Genomic DNA, 27,999 nt, shown 5'->3' with positions numbered 1-27,999 from the left:
AGTACATCCCTGCTTATTCTCTTAAACTCAGTTCAAACTTCACTTCCTCTGTGAATTCCTTCTTGACTTCACATAGAATTAGAAGCTTCCTTTGATATGCCCATTTAACCCCTTATATTCCTTGAATGGATTAAGTAATATTTAGAATGCAATAAGTTATTTAAAACTTCGTTTCTGTTATTTGGAAGTCAATAGGTATAAGTAGTGATCCAGTGCTGGAGTTTAGATTTATTATAATTTATTATTACTTTCTTCATATAGACACCTAAAAATCTTTTGCTGATCTATCCCTTACTTGAATAGTAATATATGACTCTAGTATAAATGCTTATTTCTTCCAAAACTGAACAGTTAATATTTCATTTATCTAATTTTATTTTCTATATCAGTGAGCACAAGTTATTGTTTGATGGTACCCAAGGGCATGTTTTTAAGAGTATGATATACAATTAAAAAGCAAAATTAATTTAATTTACTTAAGCATGTATCTAATAACACATTTAGGAGATTTAAAGATAATGGACCAGCTAAGCTCTTAAGAATAATGATTTTAAATGTTCAAGTAGATATGCAAGTAAGTTTTTATAGGTTCAAAAAATGTATTTTTCTTTAGTTTACATTTTTATAAATCTCTTTAATGTCTAACTTCATGGAAGATAGCTGGATTGCGACATGTTGTTTTGTGTGAAATATATGAAGAAAATTGGACCTCACATGGATATGTGTTTGGAAAGGAAAGTAGTATTTCAATAGCATTGTTTGATAATTGCACATGTTCTTTTTTGATCTCATCTCCCAAATTGACAAGTGGTTATTTTGTAAAGGTAATTGCATTATAGACCAGGAAACTGTATCAGCTAACGTTTTAAATTCTGTTACGCTCTCTGAATAGATATTTTACTCACCCATGGTGTTTTACCCAAGTGTTCTTGGTCACTTGAAAAATATTGGTCCCCTGAGTTAATAGCATTGTCCACATGTTGACATATTTTACTGTACAATATCCAAAAGCCCTACAATTGTTAATATTCCTATTAATGTCATTAGAAAAGTGTTTCAAGTTTTGGGAAAGTGTCAAGATCACAGTGGCAGGTAGACATTTTCTGAAATTCTAATTTTTTGCTTAATTTAAAAACATGCATTTTATCATTGGCAACAAATTTTGTCAGTTTTTCTTCAAAATGACATACTTCATTTTCAGAAAATGTCTGCTGTATTCATAATGTCTGAATAACCATACTTAGATTGTTAGTTTTCTTTCAAATAAATATAGTGTTCTGTGAAAAAAAGCAGCTAGGTCAGCTTGCAACTCAGTTGCGTAGGTGCTTTTTTTTTTTTTTTTTTTTTTTGAGATAACCAGCAACTAGCATTGTTTCATAGTTTTCTAAATCTCTTTAATGTTTGGCTTAATAGAAGGCAGCTGGATTCATATCTGCTTCTGTATTCAGTATGTTGCTATTTCAAAAATCATACAGCTGCTGGAAAATTTTGTGTACACATAAGAGAATAAGAGTGAAAAGACAAATTTTTATCTTAGTATTGTTATGAAAATAACTGACTTTGTGGAGTCCCTGAAGCGTCTTGGAGACCCCAGACTGCACTGAGAATAGCTACTTTAATTTAATCCAAAGTCCCTATTCAGATATAGACAGTTATCCCAGTAATTCCTCAGTAATGTTCTTTGTCAGTGTCCCAGTGTCGGCCCCAACCCCTGTCTCTGACCCAGGTCTCAGATCGTGACCATGCATCACATTTCTTTTGTCTCCTTTAGTCTGGAATAGTTCCTTAACATTTCGTTGTCTTTCTTGATCTTGACAATTTTGAAGAATACAGAGCAGTTATTTTGTAGAATATCCCTCAGTTCGGTTTCTCTGACGTTTCCTTAGGATTGAGTTTAAGCGTTTTTAGCAGGCATGCCATGTGGGTGACATTTGGTCCTCCTTAGAATATCATACCTAGAGGCATATTTTATCAGTTTGTCTGATGTTAGTTTTCATGATCCTTTGGTCAAAGAGGGTGCCCACCAGATTTTTTCACTCTAATAAGTAATTTGTGGAAAGACATTTCAGGATTATGAAAATATTCTGTTACTCATCAAACGTTCACCCTTTTAGTATCCATTGATGAAACGGTTGAAGCTTTCCCAAAGTGGTTTGCCATTTTTTATTCCTGCCAGAAATGTTTGAGAGTTCTGGTTGCTTTTTGTCTTTTTTGTTGAAGTGCTTTGGCACCTTTGTCAAAAATCAATTGATCATATAAATGTATGTCTCTTTGGACACTTGTTCTCCTCCATTATCTTTTGGTCTGTTCATATACCAATATGACACTTCTTGAGGTCAGATAATATGAGACCTCTTTATTTCTTTTTGTTTTATTTTATTTTATTTTTTTAAGTTTATTGGGTTAACATTAATATAATTATATAATTTTCAGGTGTGCATTATAATTTGACATCTATATATTCTAGTGTGTGATTACCACCCAGAGTCCAGTTTCCTTCAGCTACCATATATTTGATTCCCTTTACCCACTTAACCCTCCCCTAATCCCCCTATTTTCATCCCCTTTACCTTATCTACCTCTTCCCTCCTCCCCCACCCCCTACTCTCTGGTAACCACTAATCCATTGTTCATGTCCTTGAGTCTTTGTTTGTCCTGTTCATTTGTTGCTTTTAGGTTTATATCCCACATATAAGTGATATCATGTGATTTTCAACTTTTTCAGTTTGGCTTATTTCGCTTGGCACAATTATCTCGAGGTCCATCCAGGTTGTCGCAAATGGCAGTATTTCTTATGGCTGAATAATATTCCATCGTCTATATGTACCACAGCTTCTTGAACCAATCATCTATCGTAGGACACCTTGGTTATTTCCATGTCCTGGCCACTGTGAATAGTGCTGCTATGAACATCGGTATGCAAATATCTTTTCAGATATGGGTTTTCAAGTCTTTGGGGTAAATACCCAGTAGCGGGATTGCTGGATCATATGGTAGATCAATTCTTAGTTTTTCGAGGAACCTCCATACTGTTTTCCATAGTGGCTGTACCAATTTGCAGTCCCACCAGCAGTGTCTGAGGGTTCCTTTTCCTCCGCATCCTCTCCAACATTTGTTATTACTTGTCTGGTTAATTATAGCTATTCTAACAGATGTGAGATGGTATCTCATTGTGGTTTTGATTTGCATTTCCCTAATAGCTAGCGATGTTCAGCATCTTTTCGTGTATTTGTTGGCCATTTGTATGTCCTCTAGGGAGAATGTCTGTTCAGGTCCTCTGCCCATTTTTTGATTGGATCATTTGGGTTTTTTTTTGTTGTTATTGAGTCATATGAGTTCTTTGTATATTTTGGATATTAAGTCCTTATCAGGGGTGTTGCTTGCAAATATATTTTCTCATTTGGATGGTTGTCTCTTTACCTCATTGACAATTTCTTTGGCTGAGCAGAAGCTTTTTAGTTTGATGATGTCCCATTCATTTATTTTTGCTTTTGCTTCCCTTGCCTTTGAGGTCAACTTCATGAAATCTTCTTTAAGCCCCAGGTCCTTGAGATTAGTTCCTGTTTTCTTCTGTGTATTATATTATTTCAGGTCTTATATTCAGGTCCTTAATCCATTTTGAGTTCATTTTGGTGTATGGTGATAGACAACAGTCTAGTTTCATTCTTTTGCCAGTGACCTTCCAATATTCCCAGCACCATTTATTGAAGAGGCTTTCCTTTCTCCACTGTATGTTTTTAGCTTTTTTTATCAAAAATTATTTGCTCATATAAATATGGGTTTACTTCTGGACTCTCGATTTTGTTCCACTGGTCCATGTGTCTGTTTTGCTGCCAATACCAAGCCGTTTTGATTACTGTCACTTTGTAGTATAAGTTGCAGTCAGGCAGAGTGATGCCTCCAGCCTCATTCTTTTTTCTCAGGATGGCTTTGGGTCTTCGGTGCTTCCATACAAATCTGATGATTTTTTTTTTGTTCTATTTCTCTAAAAAATGCTGATAGGATTTTGATAGAGATTGCGTGTATAATGCTTTAGGTCATATTAAGTATGTTAATTCTTCCAATCCAAGAACACTGACTATCTTTCTATTTCTTTGTTTTTTCTTTGATTTCTTTTAATAGGGTCTTGTAGTTTTCATTATATAGGTTCTTCACATGTTTCGTTAAATTTATTCCTAGGTCCTAGGTATTTTATTCTTTTTGTTGCAATTGTAGAAGTAATTATTTTTTCCACTTCTTTTTCTGACACTTCATTATTGGAGTATAGGAATGCTATGGATTTTTGAATGTTAATTTTGTATCCAGAGACTGTATTTGTGTGTTGTTTCTAGTAGTGTTCTTGTGGAGTCTTTAGAGTTTTCTATGTAGAGAATCATGTCATCTGCAAATAGTGACAGTTTGACTTCTTCATTTCCTATTGAGATGCCTTTTGTATCTTTCTCTTGTCTGATTGCACTTGCCAGGACCTCCAATGTTATATTGAATAACAGTGGCATAGTGGACAGCCTTGCCTTGTTCCTGATCTTAGAGGGAAGGTTTTGGTTTTTTATTTTTTTACCATTAAGTATAATATTGGTTGAGGGTTTGTCATAGATGCCCTTTATTATGTTAAGGTACTTTCTTTCTATACTGATTTTGTTAAGTGTTTTAATCATAATTGGATGCTGTATCTCGTCGAAGGCTTTTTCTGCATCTATGGATACGATCATATGATTCTTATTTTTTAATTTGTTTATGTGGTGTATCACATTAATCAATTTGCATATGTGAACCATCCCTGTGCCCCTAGGATGAAGCCCACTTGATTGTGGTGTATAATCTTTTTAATATGTTGCTGCATTTGGTTCACTAGTATCTTATTTAGGATTTTTGCATCTGTGTTTATGAGAGATATCGGCCTATAGTTTTCTTTTTTTGTGTTATCTTTATCAGGTTTTAGTATCAGAGTAATATTGGCCTCATAAAATGAATCGAGAAGTATTGCCTCCTCTTCGATTTTTTGGAAGAGTTTGAGGAGAATAGGTATTAAATCTTCTTTCAATGTTTGGTAGAATTTACTGGTGAAGCCATCTGGTCCTGGACCTTTACTTTTTGGTAGTTTTTGATGATTGGTTCAATTTCCATACTGCTGATCGGTCTATTTAGATTTTCCAGATCTTGATTCAGTCTAGGAAGATTGTATTTTTCTAAGTACTGGTCCACTTCTTCTAGGTTATTAAATTTGTTATTATATACTTTTTCATAGTATTCTTGCATGATCCTTTGTATTTCTGCAATGTCCGTTGTATTTTCCTCTCTTTCATCCCTGATTTTATTTGTGTCCTTTCTCTTTTTTCTTTAGTGAGCCTAGCCAGGAGTTTGTCAATTTTATTAACCTCCAAGAACCAGCTCCTTGTTGTATTTATTCCTTCTGTTGTTTTTTTTTTTGTGTGTTGAGTTTTGTTTATTTCTGCTCTAATTTTGATGATTTCTTTCCTTCTGCTGACCTTAGGCCTCATTTGTTCTTCCTTTTTTAGTTTTTAAGATGAAGCATTAGGTTGTTTATTTGAGCTCGTGCTTGTTTTTGGAGAGAGGCCTGTAATGATATGAACTTTCCTCTTATAACCGCTTTTGCTGTGTCCCAAAAGTTTCGATATGATGTACTGTCATTATCATTTGTTTCCATGTATCTCTTGATCTCTTTTTATTTCTTCCCTGACCCAGTTATTCTTCAGTAGCGTGTTGTTTAATCTCCATGTATTTGTAGTTATTCCTGATTTCTTTCTGCAGTTGATCTCTAGTTTCAAAGTATTATGATCAGAGAATATGGCTGGTATGATTTCAACCCTCTTTTATTTATGGAGGCTATTTCTGTGTCCCAGTATGTGGTCGATTCTTAAGAATGTTTCATGTGCTCTAGAGAAGAATGTATGAGCAGCTGTTTTGGGATGGAAAGCCTTGTAAATGTTGATTTTATCTAGTTGGTCTATTGTGTCATTTAAGGATGTTATCTCCTTATTGATTTTCTGTTTGGATGATCTGTCCATATCTGACAGGGGGGTATTTAGGTCCCCTACTACGATAGTGTTTTGATCTGTTTCTCCCTTTAATTCTGTTAGTAATTGCTTTACATATTTCAGGGCTCCCTGATTGGGAACATGGATATTAGTAATTGTTATGTCTTCTTAGTACATGATTCCCTTTATCATTATGAAGTGTCCCTCAGTATCTTTCTTTACCTTTTTTATTTCGAAGTCTATTTTGTTTGATATTAGTACTGCTACTCTTCCTTTTCTCTGAATGCCATTTGTTTGAAATATCAATTTTCACCCTTTTACTTTGAGTTTGTATTTGTCTTTGGAGCTGAGCTCTGTCTCCTGGAGGCAGCATATGGTTGGGTTTTGTTTTTTGATTCATTCTACAACTCTGTGCCTTTTTATTGGTGAATTCAGTCCATTTACATTTAGGGTGACTATTGAAATATGAGGACTTGTTATAACCATTTTATCTTTTGCTTTCTGGTAGCTCAGTGTTTCCATTGCTTCCTAGTCCTTGTGTTTCTGTTTTCTTTATTTTGATTGGCTTTTGTGGGTTTTGCCTCTGGTTCTTTTTCTTTTATGTTATATACTTCAGTTGTGAATCTTTGGTGTGTGGTTATCATTATGAATATGAAAAGGATAGTTGTATATATACAATCATTCATTTTCTTCTGCGTGTGCCTTATCTCCCTTCCCCTTTACAAATCTGGATCTTTGAATCCTTTGTCAGTCATTGATATCTCAATTTGTCCCTATGTATGCTGAATGTTCATTACTATCTTGCTATAGCAATTCTCTTATTATTTAAGCTTATAATGCCCTGTTCTTAGTAAGGGTTGCACTCCTTGCTTCTATTTGCCTGATAGTCACTTTACTCCTAATTATGTATTTTTCGTTGTTGTTGTTTTGTTAGTTTGTTTTAGATGAGCTGGCACCTTTCAGTATTTCTTGTAGTGCAGGCCTCATAGTGGAGAATTCCCTCTATTTTTGTATGGAAATGTCTTAATTTCTCCTTTGTAGCTAAAGGAGATCTTAGCTGGGTACATTATTCTAGGCTGGTAGTTCCTTTCACTTAATAGTTTAAATATTCGATTCTATTCCTTTCTGGCTTGTAAGGTTTGTGCTGAGAAGTCCGAGGGTAATCTAATGCTACCAACATCTTTTCCTTGGCTGCCCTGAGAATTCTGTCTTTGTCATTGATTCTTGAAAACTTTAATACAGTGTGTCTTGGTAAAGGTCTTTTGGATTGAGATTAACTGGTGTTCTGTTGACACCTTGAAGTCCAAGCTCCATCCAGCTCATTCCTTATATTTGGGAAATTCTCGTCCACTATTTGTCTGAAAATGCTTTCTAGTCTCTTCTCCTTTTCCTCGCCTTCGGTAATATCCATTATTTTTATATTTCCTCGTCTGATGGTATCAGCTAGTTCTTGTATTTCTCTTTCCTTATTTTTCATTCTTCGGTCTCTCACTCCTTCCTTTTGATTTACTTCTAGATTTCTGTCTTTGATATCATTCACCCTTTCCTCCATTTGGTCGACTCTACTTCCTAAGCTTGTTATTTCATTTTTCATCTCTCATAGTGTGTTCTTCATCTCCAGAAGTTCTAGTTGGTTCCTTTTGAGGGTTTCAGTCTCCTTACTCTGGTCATCTAGTTGTTTTTTCAATTCCTGAAATTGCCGATTTGAGTTGTTTTGGACCTCGTTGAGTTTTTTCAGAAGTACCATCCTGAATTGTATGTCATTTAAGTCACATATTTCTGTGTCTGTAAACTCATTTTCTGGAGATTTTTCTCTTTCTTTCTGAGATGTCTTGTCACTGTGATTGTTTATGGTGTTGAGTGGACTATTTCTCTGCCTGAGCATTAATGGAAGTGTATTCTGTTGTTTTTTTCAGAAAGAAGATTCATTATATAAAAGTCTCTTTAGCCTGTTGCAAAGAAGGCACTTTTCTTTTGGTTTCCAGTAGATGGCATCTAAGCCTCTTGGATCCCTGCTTTATATAAAACCTAAATGCCCTTTTTATTTTCTTGTAGATTTTAATCACACTTGCTACTCTCAGTTTCAAACCCTGTTAGTGTTAGCAGCAGTTTCGGTAGTGTTTGCTCAGATTCCCCTGGGGGATCTATGGTTCTAGGTCTCGTAGAATATGGAGGGCAGGGCCCTCTGGTTTAGGAGTTGAGGGCTGCAGCTCAGCCTCAGTTTTGCAACCGCGGCCAGTAAAAACTGTTGTTTCTCTGTGGCCCCATCCCACTTCTCTGCATTCTGCCCTGATGACTGGGCCCTGCTGCCGGCTGCTAGAAGTTTCGGCACTTCCAGGCAGGCTGAGCAGAGAAGTCACCGCACCTTTACTCCTACCCCTCCTCCTGCAGAGAGCTCCAGCTTCTTTATTTCTCCCAGTCTACTGCCTGTTACTCGGGGTTCTGACCTGTGGTAGCTTTTAGGTGCAGATCCCATGCTCAGATGTGCTGGTGTGCAGTTTGGGTGTTTTTTGTTGAGTTTTAGATGTTCAGCATATTCTTGTTTCAAAGAGAGAGATCCATGGACATAGTTAAATTCCATTTACTTCAGTCTTCTTTAATATCTCAGCACTCTTGAAATTTCTAGGTTAGAGGTTGGCTATTTTTATTAAATTAATCCCGGTGTATTTTGTTTTTTTTTTTCTTGCTATTTTAAATGGAACTTAATTTTTAAAATTTTCCATTTGTTTGCTGTTAGTATAGAGAAGTAAATTGTTTTTCATTAATATTGGCTTTGTATGTTACTTTTTAAAATCCACCTATTATTTCTAATAGTTTCTTTGTTGATTTCTTAGGATTTTTCAACAGTCATGTCATCTATGAACAGGGACAGTTTTACTTCTTTCTACCTTTTTTCTGTCATAACTTTTTATTTCATTTTTTAAATTAATGCCTTATTAATGGAAGTGTATTCTGTTGATTTCTTGGACTGACTTGGACTTTCAGTACAGTTTTAAATAGAAGTGGGAATAGATATTCTTATCTTGTTACAGATCCTACAGAAAAGCATTTAGTAGTTCACCATTAAATGAAAAATTAGATTTAGGATTTTTATACGTTCTTTATCAGATTTAGGAAGTTTCTAGTCCTCATAGCTGTGACTTTTTCCTCATGAATATGTTGGATTTTATTAAATTATTTTTCTATATATTGATAATATCACATTTTTTACCTTTAATTCTGTTAATGTGATGAATTAGCCTGATCGATTTTCAAATGTAAATCAACTTTGCATTTCTGAGATAAACTCCCTTTAACCATGAAATATCCTTTCTAGATATTGCTGCATTCAATTTGTTAATATTTTGTTAAAGATTAGTTTTTGTATGTCATTAATATTGAGGTATACTAGCTGCCTGTTTATTATTTCTCCTCCTCTTCCTTTGTGATAATTGTTGCTTAGTTTCAGTATTATATTGTCCTCATAAAATAAATTAAGAATGGACTAGAATATAGATTACAAATAGAGAAGCTGTTTCCCTTTGTTTTTGAAAAATTTTATGTAAAATTGGTATTATTTCTTAAGTGTTTGATAAAATTTGCTAGTGCATATAAGTAGGACTGGCATTCTCTGTGGGCAGATTTTAAATTATGAATTCAATTTTTTAGTAGATATAATGACTTCATATTTTCTCTTTCATCCTGGGTCAATTTTGATAAGGTAAATTTTTTTTCAAGGAATATACCTATTTTTATCTATATTGTCAGATTTTACTTGTTTTTTGTAATAGTCCCTTAATTCTTTTCATCTTCTAGTGAGCCTCTAGTAATATTCCTGCTTTCATTTCTAACATTGGCAATTTGTATTTTCCTTTTTAAAAAATTAGTCTTGCTAATAGTTTATAATTTTATTAATCTTTCAAAAAACCAACTTTGTTAATTTAGTCTGTTTTCTATTCTATTCTTATTCTTTATTTTCTTTTTCCTTTTAACTTAGGGAATAATCGTTCAGCATTTTAATAGCACTTGTGCTAATTAAGCTGAAATAAGAAGTTCCATTACTCTCCTATTCAATTTCAAACTTCACACTCTAGGAAATATAGCATCAATTTATTATATATTACTTCATCTTTGTTTTTGAGATTAATTATGGAAGAAATTCTTTCTAAATAATATTTTCACCTTATTTACTGAAGATTTTTCTTGACAAAAATCTTTAAAAATAAATTTTAAAATAGTAACTGGTATGAATACTAAAATGCAGATTTAAATTAACCTAATATCTGATTTAATAACACTAATGTCAGACTGTTCTTCTTGCCTAATGCCTTATTCCTACATTTAGGCTAAATAATAATACTAGATTACTCTTCCCATAATACTGCTTTTTAAATCTTATGTCCTGCTCTAAAAACCTATAATAGTTTTTTATTGTTTGCAAGATTATATTCTGTCTCCTCTTTTGGTCACTCCTCTCTTGGTCACAAACAGGCTTCCTGTTTCTACCCTATACTTCAACTCTCTTATTTCTGCAGCAAGAATTCTTTTCCATTATAACCACACACATTATATTAAGTATATTTTTGCTTTTCTTTCTCTTCTGGAAAAAGCAATCTGGAATAATGGAAAGAACAGTTTTTGCCCAGGTTACATTTAGATTATCTAGGTGTAGACTAGCGGGGCTTAGATTCTCTACCTTACAACATAGTTTTGTGACTATCGACAAATTGTTTAGATTCCGTGAAAAAGTGATAATGTTTCTTTTATAGAGTTGTTATATGTATTAAATGAAATATATACACCTATATAATAATAATATACAGAATTTAGGAGCTATTTAATAAATAATAGTTCTGTTTCCTTTCTCCCCTTTCAACAAATTCAGTCCTGCCTAATTGAAGTTTTGTTTTTTTCCCATGAACTCAATTTTGGTTTTCACTGTAATGTTGCTTTATCTTTTATTCAGTTCTGAGATACAAGTCATCTCAACTAATTAATTTTTGTTGCTAATATACTGTTCTTCTTACTGTTCTCCAGTTGTGTTATTTATTCAGTCGGGAGAGTCAGTTTTATATAATATAAAGAGAGGATGAAGAATTTAAAGACTTAACTTCTCCATCTGCTTCTGTCAGTAGCCATACTAGCTTTCAGGAGCTTTCAGGAAGATCTCTTTTGTCTTTTGGCTTAGAGTTCCTCATCTTTAAAAGGAGATAATTAATCTAGAAGTTATATTAAAGTTCCTTCCAGTTGTGAAATTCAGTGATTCTAAATATTCTTGGAGTGTCCCTTTTGTGCTAAATTCTGATGAGAAGTTCTGATGAAAAATATTTTAAAAGACCAATGCGTTCTTAAGTAGATTGACATATACTAGAGAATTAAGCTCTGTACATAAATGACTAAAGTGCAATGGAGTATATAATAGAAACCATATAAGTATTATAAACAGAGGTCCATGAAGTACAGTATAGTTCATCTCATCTTTCCTGGTAGATTTTAAGCGTTTCTAAGGTAAGATTTGTATCTCCTACTGCTTCTCTTACCTTTTTTTTTTTTTTTTTTTTTTTTAAGATATTTAAGCCTAGTGTTGGACTGATATTAGTTGACTTGCTGTGAGTTTGCGAGCAACCCTTATAATGAAAGTCAACGAAAAGGGGCATTTAACTTTATTTTCTGTTATTCTTTGAGTTTTTTCTTTTTTTTTTTCTCCACAGAATGGTCCTAGTGCAAGATCATGTCATAAAATGTGTATTGACATTCAACGAAGGCAAATCTACACATTGGGGCGTTATTTGGATTCCTCTGTGAGGAACAGCAAATCTCTGAAAAGTGACTTCTATCGTTATGACATTGACACAAACACATGGATGTTACTCAGTGAAGATACCGCTGCTGATGGAGGGCCGAAGTTGGTGTTTGATCATCAGGTTTGGCGCACAGATCAATATATGATAGAATTAATTAGTGCTTAGTAACTCTTACTCTTAGGGCTTATTTCACATGTTATGCTGAGTTGTCTATTAGTGATTTCCATTACAAAGACCTATGACAGATAATAATAACTTTTCTCAGGAGATATAAAGTTACTCTTAAAATTTTTTTCCTCTTTTTTAGTTCAGGATAAAATACTGAGATTTCAGAACACAACTATGGATTTATAAAAACTATGGATAGAGTAGAAAGAGCAGTATATATTAGAAAAAATAAATTTAGTTTTATAAGTATCCATAAATTATAACAATAACAGTGCACCCTTTTGAAACTTTTTTTTTTTGGTATTCCTGGTAGAAATTTAAAATTACTTTATAATGAGTTCAAGAATTTAAATCTAGGGCTTTTCTTCCAATTCAAGTATAACATTTACTTTTGTACATAGTCAGAAACTTGTTATAAAACAGGAATTTGTCATAAACTAGATGAAGTTTAAACTAAGCATCAGTAAAAATCATATAATGATGAGGTACACAAGAAAACTGTAATACAGATGGTGACATTGTAAGCCATTTTAATATTAATATGCATGTAGCTCTCATCATTATCCCTATCAGTGTCATTACCATTGAATCCGCATTTGAATACTTATTCCATATCAGTTCAGTATCGTTCAGTACCTCAAACAAAATAGTAATGTAACTTTGAATCCTATAAAATAGGTTCAGCCCAGGTCCAAAGTGTATGGAGTATGGGGGAGGAAAAGACTTTTAAAAAATCTGTAACATTATATTAATGAACATGGAATTATCTTGTACTTTAGAAAAGGAAGGTGGCGCTAGAATTATGATAGAATCTAGCTTAGGCCTATTTTATCTCCTATCTTATATACAAGTTAAAACCCAAGTCTTTATTTATTGTTCTTTTACAGATTTTGTTAATTCTTTGCTTTGAAATAATCCTACTGCTATATTTATATTAACAAGAGGTTATTATAGGAGACTGGTGAGTAAAAGAGGAGTGGGTTATGTACCTATCAAGTAAGTGGTGGGTGGAAAATCAAAAACATGAGTCTTCAAAATACTCCCAGATTGAATTTGGAATGTCTGCTGGCTCTATGTAACTGAGCTCTGCAAAGCTTTGTACTTCCCTGCTGACATCCTCAGTGTTTTCATGTGGAAAATAAGTACTCAAAAAAAAAGTTTGGCTTGTTCTGATCTTTTAAAAACAGAACATCAGCAGATAACATTGTGAGGGAAACAATTTATTTTCTTGCTTTTGACCGGTTACAAATTTTTTCTCTAAAGATGCTTATGTCTTTATTTTTACAGGTTGAAAAAAGTGGCTTAGGCGTAGTCTGAGTATAACACATATATTGTGTTTGTATATATAGCCTTTGTTTCTCTGGACTTTTATAAAATGATCGTTGCTTGGAAGTTAAGTTCTATTAAATAATGTTTGGTTTTCAACTGATTAGATGTTACAGCAGAACAGCAGGGGTGGAAGAAAACAGATTTTCAGTGCTGATTCAGCTCACAACTAGGTCTGCGACCTTGAACAATTACACAATCTGTATCAGCCTTCATTTTCTCTTCTGTTCCATGCAAATAAAGTTATAAATTGTAACTTAACTCCAAGAATTACTTGGGGTGGTTCATGACACTTTAAGATTTGACAATGTTTAGAGTTGAGAAGAACATGAGAAAGTATTAAGATATGTTTAAAAGTTACATTGTCATTTTTATTTTAACATATTAAAACTTTTTTAATTCAGAGGCTTTTGTATTTCTTAAGAACACAGCGGCAGGTTAGTTTTGAAGCTTTCCATATTGTTGCTTTGTGTGATTTTCAGGAATAATGAGAACCAAACAAAAAAGATTTTAAAAACACACATGCAAATCACATATTCAGCAAAACCAGGAGCCAAAGAAAACTCCCAATTTCTTGTAAGTCTAGCCCAAAACAACTGAAATATCCAGAACCTGCATTGAAGCCCACAACACTATAATGGGGGAGAACTAGGAATGCAGAGGTCGCCTCTAGCAGAGATACATCTTAATGGGAAGTATCATGAGCAGGGCAGCAAGTTGAACCCAGGGCAGCCATTGGGGCAGTCAGTAAAATATCATGTAGAAAGTACCCAGAAAGGCCCAGAGGTGGTAGATGTCAGAAAGCACCATCTTCTAAAAGTAGAGGAAACACCATGACAAGTAAGAACCAGTGGCTCCTTTTGCAATGGCCAGTGAAGGATTTGGGGAGCTCAAGGCTTGAGAAAGAAGCTCCCTAAACCAGATGAGGGTTCATGGTGTTAGAGAAGACGTGGCTTTACAGAAATACCATGTATTGAAGAAGCTATTCAATTTAGTAGCAACAGAGGAGGGAGTCCTTGAGCAAGAACATTACCCTTTCATAGAAACCCTCTGTTATCTGGTACAGGGAAATTCAACTTAGTTAAATGTGAAAATCTAAAAAGCAATAAAAACCAAATCTTTAGAGGGGTATTCTAAAGAAAAACAATAAAAAGAAAACAGCAAAAATCTTCACACAACAGCAAATGTAAATTATATTTGAGTATCTGAACATGAATTAAATAACTTAATGAAGCTTGATACTCTGAAGAAAACTATAAAGCATAAATTCAAGAATGCCGATGAGATGAACAAATAATAGGAGCAGGTGAAACTGGACCTGGTAAAACTCAAGAAAGAAAGTGAATAAAAACATAGTAACACTTTGAAAAATGAAGACTGATCTACAAGGAACATAATCAAGAATAGGAAGGATCATATAGGATAGAAATAAGAAGGGCAGATAATAACAAAATAAGGATAAAAAAAGGATTAGCCAGAAAATTCTGAAGAAGACAGGTAGAAGTAAGCCAATATACATTTAACTAGAGACATTAAAGACAGAAAATAGAACAATAAAACAGAACAAATATTTATAAACAAAATTTAAGACAACTTTCCTAAAGAAAGAAGACTATTCCACATTTCAAAAGGATATGCTGTATTCAGGGAAAATTGACTGACACAACTCTAAGACTTGTGTTAGTAACACTGAATTTCAAGGATAAGGAAGTCATTATTCAGGGCAAATAGGCAAAATGATCAAGTCACCTTAAGAAGAAATAAATGAGACTGGTAATAGATTTCTTTATAGCTACATTCAGGGCCAGGAAAACAATAGAGCAACTCCACGAAGGTATTCAAGAAAAGACAGTGTGAGTCAAGGATTTTATATCTAGCCAGACTGTCCTTCAAGTTTGAACACTTTTTGAAGACATTACTAGAAAATGGAATATAAGCAAGCCAAGAAATGGCAGGAGAAACTTTAGTCAACGGATTGGAGATCTTGGTTCATTGACATTCTCCCTAGGTCAGTGTGGATCATTGGTAGGCTGAACATTTACTGTCCTCCTGCCCCGCATCCTGTGAAATGACAGACTACATTAGTAACGGTGTTGAAAAACAAGAAAGAATGTGCTTGGGGAACTTAGAAATTTGGGGGAGGGGCATAAATTCCTTTAAGATAGAAAGCAGATAGGATCCCATCCAACCAGAAGAAACTGGAGTGTGTAAGATTGCAGCAGCTTGATTCTCAAAGTTTATATAGCTAGGGCAAACATTAGATGATCAGTTGGAGACTGAACATCAGGGCCTTCTTCAGTTTGACTGAGTAGTACATAATTGTGAACTCATGTTGAAGGTGGACATTGGAGCTAGAAAGGTAGAGCAATACTCCCAGGGGCACTGGAGGAACCCCCCAGTGGAACCTCTCACAACATCACATCTCATTTCTCCCCACCCAGTTCCTTGAGGCAGGCTACTGTATATGCAACAGGCAGATGACTAGGGATTCTCAGATACAATAAGGACTAGAACAACAACAAAAAAATCCAAATATGTGAAGATAATTCATACCATGAAACAGGAGTACTGAACTCAACAAATTAAGAATTTACAAATAAAAGCAATATTCTAAACTGAAGAAGCCTTTAAAATAAGTAAGTGATATTTTTAGAGCAATTCAGGAGACTATTGCATCCATGAGAAAGATAGATCTAGAAAAATTATAAATTGGTTCAAAATAAAAATCTCAGTAAATTAACTAAAAAGCGGAACAGCCACAGTCACCTCTAAATGGTTACTAAATTAATGAGCTGAAATTATAAGAGATAAGTCAAACAGAGCAGAAGTCCTGAAGTTCCAATATTGTCTACTAGGAGTTCTAGAAGAGAATGCAGGCCAAAACATAATGGCAAGGTAAAATGAAGAAAACTTCTAAAGCTGAAGACAATTGTCAGAATGAAGTGCAGATCAGGATAAATGAAAAAGAATATCTCTAGATACTTCCTTAATGACTTTTCAGAACTCAGAATTAAGAGAAAATCCTAAAAACTGATTACTTTTTTAGGCAAACAAATGAGACTAAGTACATCAAAATTAAATATCCCTGCAAAGAAAGAGAAACTCCCTTTGTAGCCATATGAAGTAGAACCATAGGGGCTCAATAACCATAAAAAACCTGGTAACAGAGATTGGCCAAAATTAGTATGGGTCTGTGAAAATATAAATTGGCTCACATAATGTAGATCCCTCAGGATTTTCAGCATGATCCCCAGGTATTTGGAGAGATTTGAGCCTTAAGTATTTAGGACAGAGTAATGTGACCCAGCTTCAGTGAAGTCCTAGACAGTGATATATATAGTAGGTGAATGAGGCCATACTGAGTTGTCTTCAGCAATATATGGATTGCTTTTTAATGATAGGATCATTTAAGATTAAAAAGTAGGAACACTTTCTTTGGAGTACCAGGAACATGAACATTTTGACATCTCAGTTTTGTAACCTTATTCACAGAGATTTTACCCTTGAGAAATAATGGATTTTCATCTTAATTTATGGAAGTGTGCCAGAAACCTGGGAAATGGGCAGTGAATAGATCTTTTTAGTGCTATGTAAAGATTAGTAGATGCTAGAATCTTTTCTTTTTAATATTAATTTGAAATTATTAAAATAGCTTTTTATTAAAAACAGTCCAAAATAAATAGCAGAAGTAATTTGATGGGAGAAGAGAATTTAACATACGATGGCTAGTGTTTGTGCTTTAGCAAAATAACGGATGTTTTATGTACACAATTTATTATTTAAATGTAAATGTCACTTGTGTTCAACATCTAATTCCCAACTTGGACATATATATTCTTTGAAATAGAATTTAATTCTTATGTCTAGTGACAAATAGCTGTTTTTGCAGAGATATTTTTATGAAAAGCTATAATCTCCTTGAGTTAAATGAATCAAAGAATCCAGATTGGCTTTTGAACATGGGTTGTATAACATACCTTAAAGAAAACTAAATTTATGGTATTGTGTTAAAAGAAGGCAAGAGTCATCACAACATAGATATATCAGTCTGAAGACCAATTGCTATAAATGTCTTTTGTTTGTTTTAGTATATTTTGTGATATAATTTGAAGAGTTTCATAAAATAAATGCAGAGAAATGTATTTAGCTGCTTCACATATGTGAATTACTTATTCACATATCTGCTCTCTCATTAAATGGTAGCAAGGTTAATTGGATGTTTATCTAGAATAGAAAGGAGTTTTTATAAGGATGAAAAGGAGGGTGTGATCACTATTTACTGAGAGTATGATCTGTATTTACTCTCAGGTTTATAAATCAGTACCTCATGCATTCTTGGTTAATTTGGTAAAAATCATACAGTTTCAAGAAAACATAAAGCTCTTTAACCCAACATATTTAACTCCTACTGAGAAAAATGGAAACCTGAAAAAGTATTTAGAAATTCATCCTGAATCTGCCAGGTGGTGAGCTGTATTGCAATAAGTACATATGATAATCAGGGGTGGTCTTCATGTTATTAGATGAAGTTTAGTTTTTTTGAGAATCTGAAAATGCACACATTGGTTCATTTTAGCACATACAACAGGAACAATCTAAAACGGTTCAATCTGTTGCCTTGTTCTGATAGATGTGTATGGACTCAGAAAAACATATGATCTACACCTTTGGTGGTAGAATTTTGACATGTAATGGCAGCGTAGACGACAGCAGAGCCAGTGAACCACAATTCAGTGGGTTGTTTGCTTTCAACTGTCAATGTCAAACCTGGAAACTTCTTCGAGAGGACTCCTGTAATGCTGGGCCTGAGGACATCCAGTCGCGGATAGGACACTGCATGCTATTTCACTCAGTAAGAATATTCCGTATATTATATTACCTTATTTTGTCATGTGTATCTCAATAGGAAAAGAAGTTTTAAAATCTGATTCATCAGTAAGAGATCCAAACTTTGCATTAGAAATAAATGATTAGCGTTAGCAATGATAGGCGAAATAAAACTTTTAATAGTGAACTCATTCCCATCAATTTAGTAATTCCCTGAATACTAATCTAGGCACTCTTATGACTAACTTCACTGCTTATATAGATATTGCACTATTTCTCTTTATTATACCTTTCTAGTTATTGATTTCTTTTAGTAACTAGAAGATCAATTTTTTATGTTCTTATTTTCCCCACTCTTAATTCAGTGTGAATAATTAAGAATTGATTTTATAGAATTAGAATTAAAATTGCTCAGTAAAATCAACATACAGACATTTCTTTAACCTTTTCACGTGTTATAGTGAAAACTTGGCCTTCTTTCTGTGAACATAATTTTTAAAATATATTGTGGAATATTTTAAACATATACCAAGTGAAGAGAAGAGCATGATAAATTTCTATGTACTCATTTATCAGGTACAGGAGTTATCAATATTCCTTTCTTTACTTTTCATGTATCTACTCTACTTATATTTCATTTATTTTTCTGATGTTTCTTTGATTTTTAAGTTTATTCTTAAATTGTATTGTGCTGGGATATTTTAAAGCAAATCTAGACTTTGTATCATTATACCTATAAATACCATACTGTATCACTAACAGATAAGGACTTTTTAAAAACATAATCACAATACCAATACAATACGTAACCAAAGTAAAAGCAAGTTCTTAATATCATTTAATACATGGTATTTTTCTGAAGTACTGAAAAATACCTTTTCATAGTTGGTTTATTTGAGTCAGGATTCATAAAAGGTCTACATACTACATTTGGTTAAGTCTCTTAAATCTCTTTTAATCTGTAACAGTACTCACCCCTCCTATTTTTTCCCCCACATACCACTTATTTGTTAAAGAAACTGAATCTGTGTGCTTTAGAATTTCCTGTATTCTCGATTTGGCTGATTTTATCATCATCATATCATTTAACGTGATCTTATATTCTCCATATTTTCTTGAAGCTGGTAGTTAAATTCCCAGTCTTGCTTTTAGACCTCCATGTTTTGAAGGGAGGTGATGGGGATGAGAGATACAAAAATACTTCATAAGTGGTCTGATTGCAAAATATCAAGAGGCATTTAATGTGTAGTTGTCATACTTTTGGTGATATTAAAATTATTCATTGAGTTCAGTCAACGTTTGACCTCATGGCTGTAGCAGCCTTTGATAGTCATTGCCTAGGTTGTAAAATGGTGATTTTTCTAATTGCATCATTTCTTAAGCATTTGTAAACTGTGATCTACTATAAAAAATACTCATTAACTATGTGGCTATCCTGATATGTAAACCACACCGGATAGGCAATAAAATGTTTAATTTTTTTCCTTTTTCATTTCTTATTGAGTTGAGGCTCCAAAGTTAATGGATTTTTTTAAGTATTATTATGAACTCATTAATTTTTATATATTTGATGTGTTTAATCCAATGATGTCATTACTCTTTTTGATGCTTAGTATTTTTTCTCTGCAGAAGTACCCCTCTCTCAGTATATCCATGCATATGTGTGTGCATGTGTATACATACATATGTATTATCTTTTTTAATAAGAAAAATTGAATCCTGAGTTCATACTGATATGTCCAATTCAAATTAAAGATTATAGAGTTTTTAAATTAGTATCTTTGATTTTGTATTTGTTTATCTTTTAAGTTCAGAATTCTTAATGTCATTATTATATTTACTTGTTCTGTCTTTAATAGTTTACAGAATAACGAAACTAACAACAAAATTACTGAATGCTGTTTAAGATTGCTTTTTGATTACTTTTCTGTTGAGAATATGCCCAGTAAGGATGGATAGTCAAAAACATAAATTAAAATCACTAGAAATACTACTTCTTTGTGGATTCCTCTTTCTGTTTGGTTATATCTTTATTATAGGTTTCTTTCATTTTTTCAAATTTCAGAGTTTTTTTTTTCATTTGAGTTAATTTGGTTTTTTAGTTAAATAAAAGCATATACCTAGTTCTAAAACCATAAGTCAAGGTACTTTCATAGAGATTTGGTTTTCATACCTGTCTTCCTGCTCTGCCTCTTCTCCTATAGGTAACTGTCCTTTATTAGTTTCCTTCTTTTGTTTCTTTTTGAACACGTGTACATTCCTTTTTCTCCTTTCTTACACTAAGGCACCACCTTGTACATATTATTCTGCCCTGTGCTTTTTTACTTTAATAGGATACACTAGAAATCACCTCTTAGCAGTATATATAAAGCTTCCTCATTACTCTTTGTACCAGCATAGTACTTCATTGCATGAAATCTGTCATAAAATTTCTTTTTAGAGATTTAAATTTTTAAAAATTCATCTGAAATCTTCATGGAAATGACAACCTTTTCCGTTCTTTGCCCTTTTTATCTTATTTTTCAGAAAAATCGTTGCTTATATGTTTTTGGTGGCCAGAGATCGAAGACGTATTTGAATGATTTCTTTAGTTATGATGTGGACTCTGATCATGTAGACATAATATCAGATGGCACCAAGAAGGACTCTGGAATGGGTAAAGGCATTTAGCAATTCTTCTGTCATATCCTACTTAACTGCTTTAGGTAGAAGACTGTGTAGCCTGTTGTCTAACTGTTCTTCATCCTTTCCCCATTTCTTTAATTGAAGTAATTCTGAGTGAAAGGAATAAAACTACCAGCTAAATTGTTATTATTTTAAGCAGAAAATTATCTGAATTTCTAAAGTAATTATGTGTGCACTTGCTGTGGGGAGGGGGCAGCTTTATAAGAATTAATACCCTAAAAACTGTATTACGTATTTACAAATCTTTTCCACTTTTGTTTTCCCTATAGTGACTTATATATTAGGCACTAGCATAGTAGAGTATGTCTTTGTTCTGAGGACGGACTTCACGTAATTGGTAATGCCGTTTACGTTTACAGGCCCAGCAGCCAAGAAGTTATTCTTCTAGTAATAGGGTGATTGGTTTGAGATAGTTCCAGTTTTATGCATCTTGCTCTGCATAACTATATATTCACTCTCAAATATTTTGGATGAAAATGTACTCTATCTGTGTTAACTAATATGTTACTCTACATATTTGTCACTTTTCCTATGATTATAGTTAGTATACGCAGAAGAATGGTATTTCTTTAAGGCTCAGTGGGGTAAAATGACTAATTTGAACAATAAGGTGAGAAATTAGATCAGCTTTTCCTTTTAGCTATTATTTACAAAAACAGATCTTTTATTAAAATAGTTGTTCATATTTAGGAGGGAAATTTTTCTTTTATTAATGATAGCACCATAGTAAAAGAAAAAAGTGCTCATCAAGTAGTTAGCCCTCAGGATCCTTTTCCCATACCTCCTATTTGGTAGAGGCTAGAACTTTATTCTCTGGGGGAAATGAAATGATAAAGGCTCTGTGGAGGCAGATGGGATAGAGTAGAAAATAGGACCATTAAACCTATAAACTAAATAGTGGAACTTTGAACCACTTCCCTGTTCCCGTGATGCTAGACACGTTTCCTAGCAGGAGATTGGAATCACCTTCTCTGGAGGAAATGTATGGCTTCGGAGCAAAGATTTTTGGATACTATTGTTTGGGGATTTCCAGTCCCCCAATAAAATGGCTAATCTTGCTGCCTAGTCCTCAATACAGTGCCACTTTCACAGCACAGTCCCAGTATAGTGTAGCCACAGTAAGCATACTGTTTTCAATTAATTTTTTATTTCTTTACTCTTAATGAAATGTCAGTTAAGTATATTTTGTATTAGGGCCTTCACCATGAAAGAGACAAACACAAAACAAATATGAAAACAGAAATCTGGAGTAATGCACTGAACACAAGTAAATTAAAATAATGGTCAGGATCAATTTTCTTAGAGGAAAGGATTCTGCATCCGTAAAATGACAATAGGATGCAATCAAAGACCAGAGACTAAGAAGAGCTTTTGGAAAATAAATTTTGTTAGAATAAAAAAGTAAAAGTTGTAAGAAATCTGAAAAATAGAGTTGGAAATTGGAGAAAATAATAGTCTTAGGAAAGCAATCCAAGAGGTTCAATATTGAACTAATAAGGGTTTGTTTCTCCAGTCATAGAGAACAAGGAAAATGATGGAGACTAGATTATAAAATAAATACCAGAAAATTTCCCTAAACTGAAAAGCATTGGTCTCCAGATTATAAATGGCCCCCTACAGAAGTTAGTACATCAAATTTAGAAAAAAAACAAAAAATAAGAACTTCACTCCAAAGGTATATTATTGTACATTGTGGAATTTCACATAAAAGGACTATCTTAAAGGCTTCAAGTGTGAAATGAGGTCACATTTCAAAGGAACAGGACTTAGAATGATGCACTTAGAATGACATTCTCAGCAACATCGGAAGCTATAAGATAAAGGAATAAGATCTTAAAAATTCAGAATGAAAAGTTATCATCAACCTAGAATTTTGTTTCTGGCCAAAATACCTGTGAAATAAGTGGGAAGAAATACTATTTTTACCCTCATTCTGGGTAATAGGAAACCCAGGGAACCATGTTTTAAACAAATAGAGAATCTTTTCTCTCACAAAGTTAAGAAATCCAGATGAAGATAATCTGTGATTGATGCCATGACTTGAGCAATGTCATGAAGGCCCCTAGGTTCTTTTTAATTTTTCTGTTTTTCCATTCTTAACATGGCTGTAGCGTCATGGTGGCAAGGTGGCTGAAGCACCTCAAATATCATGTCTTCATTCCAGACAGGAAAATAGGAAGGAGAGCAAAACTTGACCAGAAAGCTCCCTAGTTACAGTTCATTGACTAGAACTGTGAAACCTGGCTTCAAGAGAGTCTGGGAAAGTGAGCATTTAGCTTTTCCAGCCTTTATGTATAGTACACAGGAAGGGATTTGAAAATGGCTATTGGATCATGCAATCAACAGTGCCTGCTACACAAGGTTAAAAAAAATGATAGAGCTTTTTATTTGCTCTTTCTTAGGAAGTTAGTACACCTTATACACTAACAAAAGGGAGTAAAAGTAATTAAAAAGGACACATAGGAGCTGGGGAAAAGGATCTAACACAGGAAAGCACTGAAGGAACATCGGGATGATACCTGCACAGCAAACCTCTGAGTATCTAGTTCAAATTGGGGTGGGAGGACATAAGATAGTAGACTTCCTCACCAAAAGGGAGGTTTCCAGATAAAAGTAGGCTCTCTATGTATGTTTAGCATTTGGAATAGAAAGTTAATGGATAAATAACATCTGATGTAAAAGATTAAGGACAGGAACATAATAGGAAAAGAAAAAATTTTTACGAGAAAGGTGACATTACAGTCTGTTTCTTGACTCTATGATGAGCAGTAGTTCTCTAATCATAATGCAAAAACTACAATTTAACCAAAAATTTGGCTAAAATTTAGTGGGAGGATAGGGTGAGGGGAACGGGGGGTAGTGTCAGTGTAGTAAAAACCATCTATAACAAGGAGTCAGTAGGTGATGTCTGAAATAGCAGCCAAAGCTGCTATTTAGAAATATGGCAAGAAATATAATAAATGACTAATAACATTACTTAGTGTATCTAAAATCGTCTCTTATTTGTTTACTCATTTATTTTCTGCTACTGTAGGATAGTCTAGAGGTATACGATTTAATGTTTGACTTCCTCTAGCTTTTAAGAAGCCCTTCTAACTTTCCATTAAAATAACTAGGAGGAGAGGTAATACTTCCCTATAATGTTAATGTAACTGTACCTGAAAAAGGTAATGAAGATAGTGATTGATTTAAGAAATAGGTGTTGAAAACTAATACACACTGGCTTAGTGCTAGACTAAAATACAGTGGAACAAGATGATCGTGGTATCTCAAAGTGCCTATAATCTAGCTAGTAGATAATGTACCGATGGATTATAGTAGCTTCTCTATTTAGACTTTACTGTGTGCCACTCACTTAATCATGGCACTTTATGAATATCTCCAACTGGTGGTAATATTCCTGTTTACCATATGAGAAAAATTGAACTCGGTGAAGTAATATATTCAACATTACACAACCAAAAAAAGGTAGAGCTGGGATTAAGAAGTTTGAGTGCAAAGGTTTATTTCCCACCATTTTAAACTGTTTCTCAAGATTAAAAAAAAAAAAAGTAGCAAAGAATTATTAAAAAATTCAATTTAATAAGTAGGCTTTAATGACTCATTTGAAGATTTTAAAAAATGATCAGTATAGTGTTTCATTCATGGTTATAGCTAGCTTTAGAGTAGGCAAGGTGTGATAATTGTTCTCTTTTTTTCAATTTTGTTTTAATTATAAAAGTGATATTCTTGTAGATAATTTGGAAAATATAGGCAGATGCAAAAAGGAAAATGTATCAAACCAGATGTAATCTGTTAACATATTGATGTATTTTCTACTCTTTTAAAACTTATTTATTGTATAAAATGTAGCACAATTTTATAGTCTGCTATTTTAAATTTTTATTAAATTGTCACTTTCTCATCATTATAGTTTATTACCATGGACTAGAGATATTAGTAGAAAAGACAAGTGGATTCATTTTCTAATTACTGCTATAATCAACTTTTGTGAAATCAGAATCACCATTAATTTTTAATTGATTTATGGTGAGTTATCCCACAATGCCAACAAATCCTTATTCATTCATTTAATGATATTTGTTGATTACCTACTAGCATCTAAGTTTGACCCTCTCCATTCCTCCCTCCCAATGTATGTCAATGCCTTCCATATGCCAAGTGTGTTTTATGGACGTGGGGGATGAGATCCTTTCTCAGAAAAGACTTACATTCTAGTGGAGAGAAACCTAACAGTTGCCTTCTATGTACTGTGAAGAAGAAAAAATTAGAGGCCATAATAATGAGCAACTTGGGAGTCCCCTTTTAGATATAGGTTGGAAAATCATTTCTCAGGAGATGATCTTTAAGATTTAAGGCAAAAAGTAGAGAATTAGGGCGAACCAAGTTAAGAACTGAGAGAAGAGCGAGTACTAAGGTCCCAAAGCTAGAAAGAACTTAGCATGTTCCAGAAATAGTTGGGGTTGATGCAAATTGAGAGTGAAATTGAAAGTTGGCATGAAATGAGGTGAAAAAAATAGTTGAGTCTGATTATTCAGTGCATTGTACAAATGCAGTAAGTTTTTTTTATAAATACAATAGGTTATTGAAAGAATCTTGATCTGATTTGTTTTGAAAATATCACTCTTTTGTCTACATATACATTTTCCAATGGTTAATTTTGACAGTATGCCTGTAAATTGCATTGTCCGAAGGCCGTATACATAATGGGCGCTTTAACTGAGAATTTGTATGCAGAGTTGAGCATCTGGTTAGAACTACTGTACTTGGAAAATTATCTCTACCTAAAACTGTTACAGTTATACTTGGAATTGTGGAACCTGAGTGGCTCTGTTGGCATATTAGAGTGAAACAGAAATTATTTTCATTTTTTTGTTTTTATTTTTTTTCCAACTCCCTTCCTTGCCTCCTTTTCCTCCTTCCTTTTCCTTCCCTCCCATCTTTCCCCTCCCTTTCTCTCCTCCTTTGCCTCTTTTCCATCTCATCTTCTTTCTTTTCTACTCCCTTCCTCCTGTTCCCCTTTTTCTTATTGTCTGTCTCCCCTGTCCCCCTCACCCCACCCCAGAGGTTTCGGATACATACCCTGGATTGAGAACCACTGTTTTAGCTCTCCTGAGCCTACCTATTTCAGTCTTTAGTCAAAGTAACCTTGGGCAAATTACTTAATGTCTAAGACTTAGCTTGCATCTCTATAAGTGACCAAAACTATTTTTAAAGAAACTAGCACCCCTGCTCATGGCTACAGTTTCACTGATCTATCCAGTAATCAGATCACGTGAGTTTTACCTCCATCTTCTCTCTATTCCCATTGCCACCTAACTAGTTTAAGCTATCATCACCTATTTGGCCTCTGTTTCTAGCCGCCTTCTTCCTGTGTACCCTGCCCTTCTCTCCAACCCATTCTCCATACTACAAGCAGCTTATAGTGTTACATGTTACCAGTTAAGTGCAGAACCATGCACTTTAACATTTATGCAGCAGATATTTTTGGTCACTTGCTAGCTACCAGATAATAAGCTAAGCTTTAAGGATACAACTGAGAGGAAGGGCTCTCTCAACTGGAATTTATAGTTGCTTATAGGCAAGAACAAGACTAACAACCTTACCTTTTGATTACTGCTAACAAGATAGGAAAATATCTTTTAAAAATATAAACTCAATGGTTTTCCTTCTTGCTTAAAATCTTTTGTTTCTTTCTGTCCTCAGGATTAAGTCTGAACTCAGCATGACTCAGAGATTCCTTAATGATATGCCCCAGCTCACTTAGTATTCTTGGCATCTACCCCATTCTTGGTATCTACCCACACTTTGCCACCAATTCTTAGTTTTATGACCACCGAATACTAATTCATTATAGATAGAATACTTTTCATTGCCTTTGGGTTTTTGCTCATGTTATTCTCCCTACCTGAATCACTCTTCCTTCTGACCTCCAAAATGTAGCTAACTTGTGCTCGTCTTTCAGATTTTAGCTTACAGATCATTGTCTCCTGAAATTCTCTTAACTCCTCAAGCTCAGGTTAGTAATTAAAGCATATGGTTCTAACCTCAGTTGTTAACACAATTCTAGGTATTCATCTGGCATTATAATCTTGACTATGCTTTTCAAAACCTATGAAAAGCTCAGCTGAAATACATAGACTTTATTCAAGATTTCTTAAAGAGGATTCAGTCTTTTCAGTACTCCAGATCTCCTAAAAAGTCTTTTACTGGATTTAGTTAGGCCAGTCAGAAAACCTCACATTAGAACTCTGGTATAATGTATTGTCCTTCCATAGAATTACTTTTGCCTGATTTTTATAAGTCCTTTTAAATTTAATTTTATCTTATTTGTTTGTAAGCCATGAAAAGTCCTTTTAAGGACAAGGCAGGGTCCTATTTAAATTTCCACATTATTTAATATTCTCAGAAACACCAATTTTAGATGTGGTTCCATAGCGTAGTGGTGAGCACATCTGCTTTACACACAAAAGGTCCTGGCTTCGCGTCCCAGTGGAGCCACAGTCCATGGTCTACGGCCATGCCACCCCGAACAAGCCCGATGTCTGATTTTGGAAGCTAAGCAGGGGCCTGGTAGTACTGGGATGGGAGACCACCTAGGAAGACCAGGTGCTGTAGGCATAAATAATAATAAATAGTAATAATAGTAATAAAAAACACCAATTTTATTTGATCACATGGATGTTCTGTAGCTTACTTAAACATTCTATTAACTGTTCTATAGCTTTTTTACTATAGTTAATTACTGTAATTAGAAATGGACTTAACATATAATTACTATGTTTATGATTCAGTAATGGGGGTTATTTGATTAAAACTGCATTTGTGATGCACATTTCAAATTGGTTTGTTTGAAATCATAGAAGAAATTTGTTTGAACTATTGAGATCACCAATTAGAGAAGATATATCTAATTGTTAAGTTATTGCTTCCTTTTATAATTTTTTTTATTTTATCAGATACTATAAAACCTTAAATGGTTGCTCTTTATAGTTATTCAAATGAATTATCTTAGATTTAACATCTCAAGATCTGAGGAAACCAACTCTTACCTTATGACTTGAGTATAGCAGTTGTATGCTCTCCTAACTAGGAAATTATACTTTAAATCAGTGGATTGGCAGCTGCCTAGAAAGAAGAGATTTATTAGTATTGTGTCTAACACATACGTAATTACATCAAAAATTCAGCACATCTAAAATTTGGGTTTATTT

At 33.7% G+C, this 27,999-nt stretch overlaps 1 protein-coding gene across 3 annotated transcripts in view; it reads left to right on the top strand.

Annotated features, from left to right (window-relative positions):
• Window positions 1–27,999, top strand: part of MKLN1 (muskelin 1) — a 275,940-nt gene that overhangs the window by 208,752 nt on the left and 39,189 nt on the right. For all 3 annotated transcript variants that reach the window (XM_016148735.2, XM_016148733.2, XM_036231137.1), the window contains 3 exons: window positions 11,687–11,899; window positions 17,904–18,125; window positions 20,627–20,756. In XM_016148735.2, the coding sequence (XP_016004221.1) occupies window positions 11,687–11,899; window positions 17,904–18,125; window positions 20,627–20,756 (565 nt within the window). The remainder of the gene's footprint in view (window positions 1–11,686; window positions 11,900–17,903; window positions 18,126–20,626; window positions 20,757–27,999) is intronic.

The sequence above is a fragment of the Rousettus aegyptiacus genome, unplaced genomic scaffold, assembly GCF_014176215.1.
Source record: "Rousettus aegyptiacus isolate mRouAeg1 unplaced genomic scaffold, mRouAeg1.p scaffold_m13_p_13, whole genome shotgun sequence".
Lineage (NCBI taxonomy): Eukaryota > Metazoa > Chordata > Mammalia > Chiroptera > Pteropodidae > Rousettus > Rousettus aegyptiacus.
This window is presented reverse-complemented; position numbering and strand designations above follow the sequence as displayed.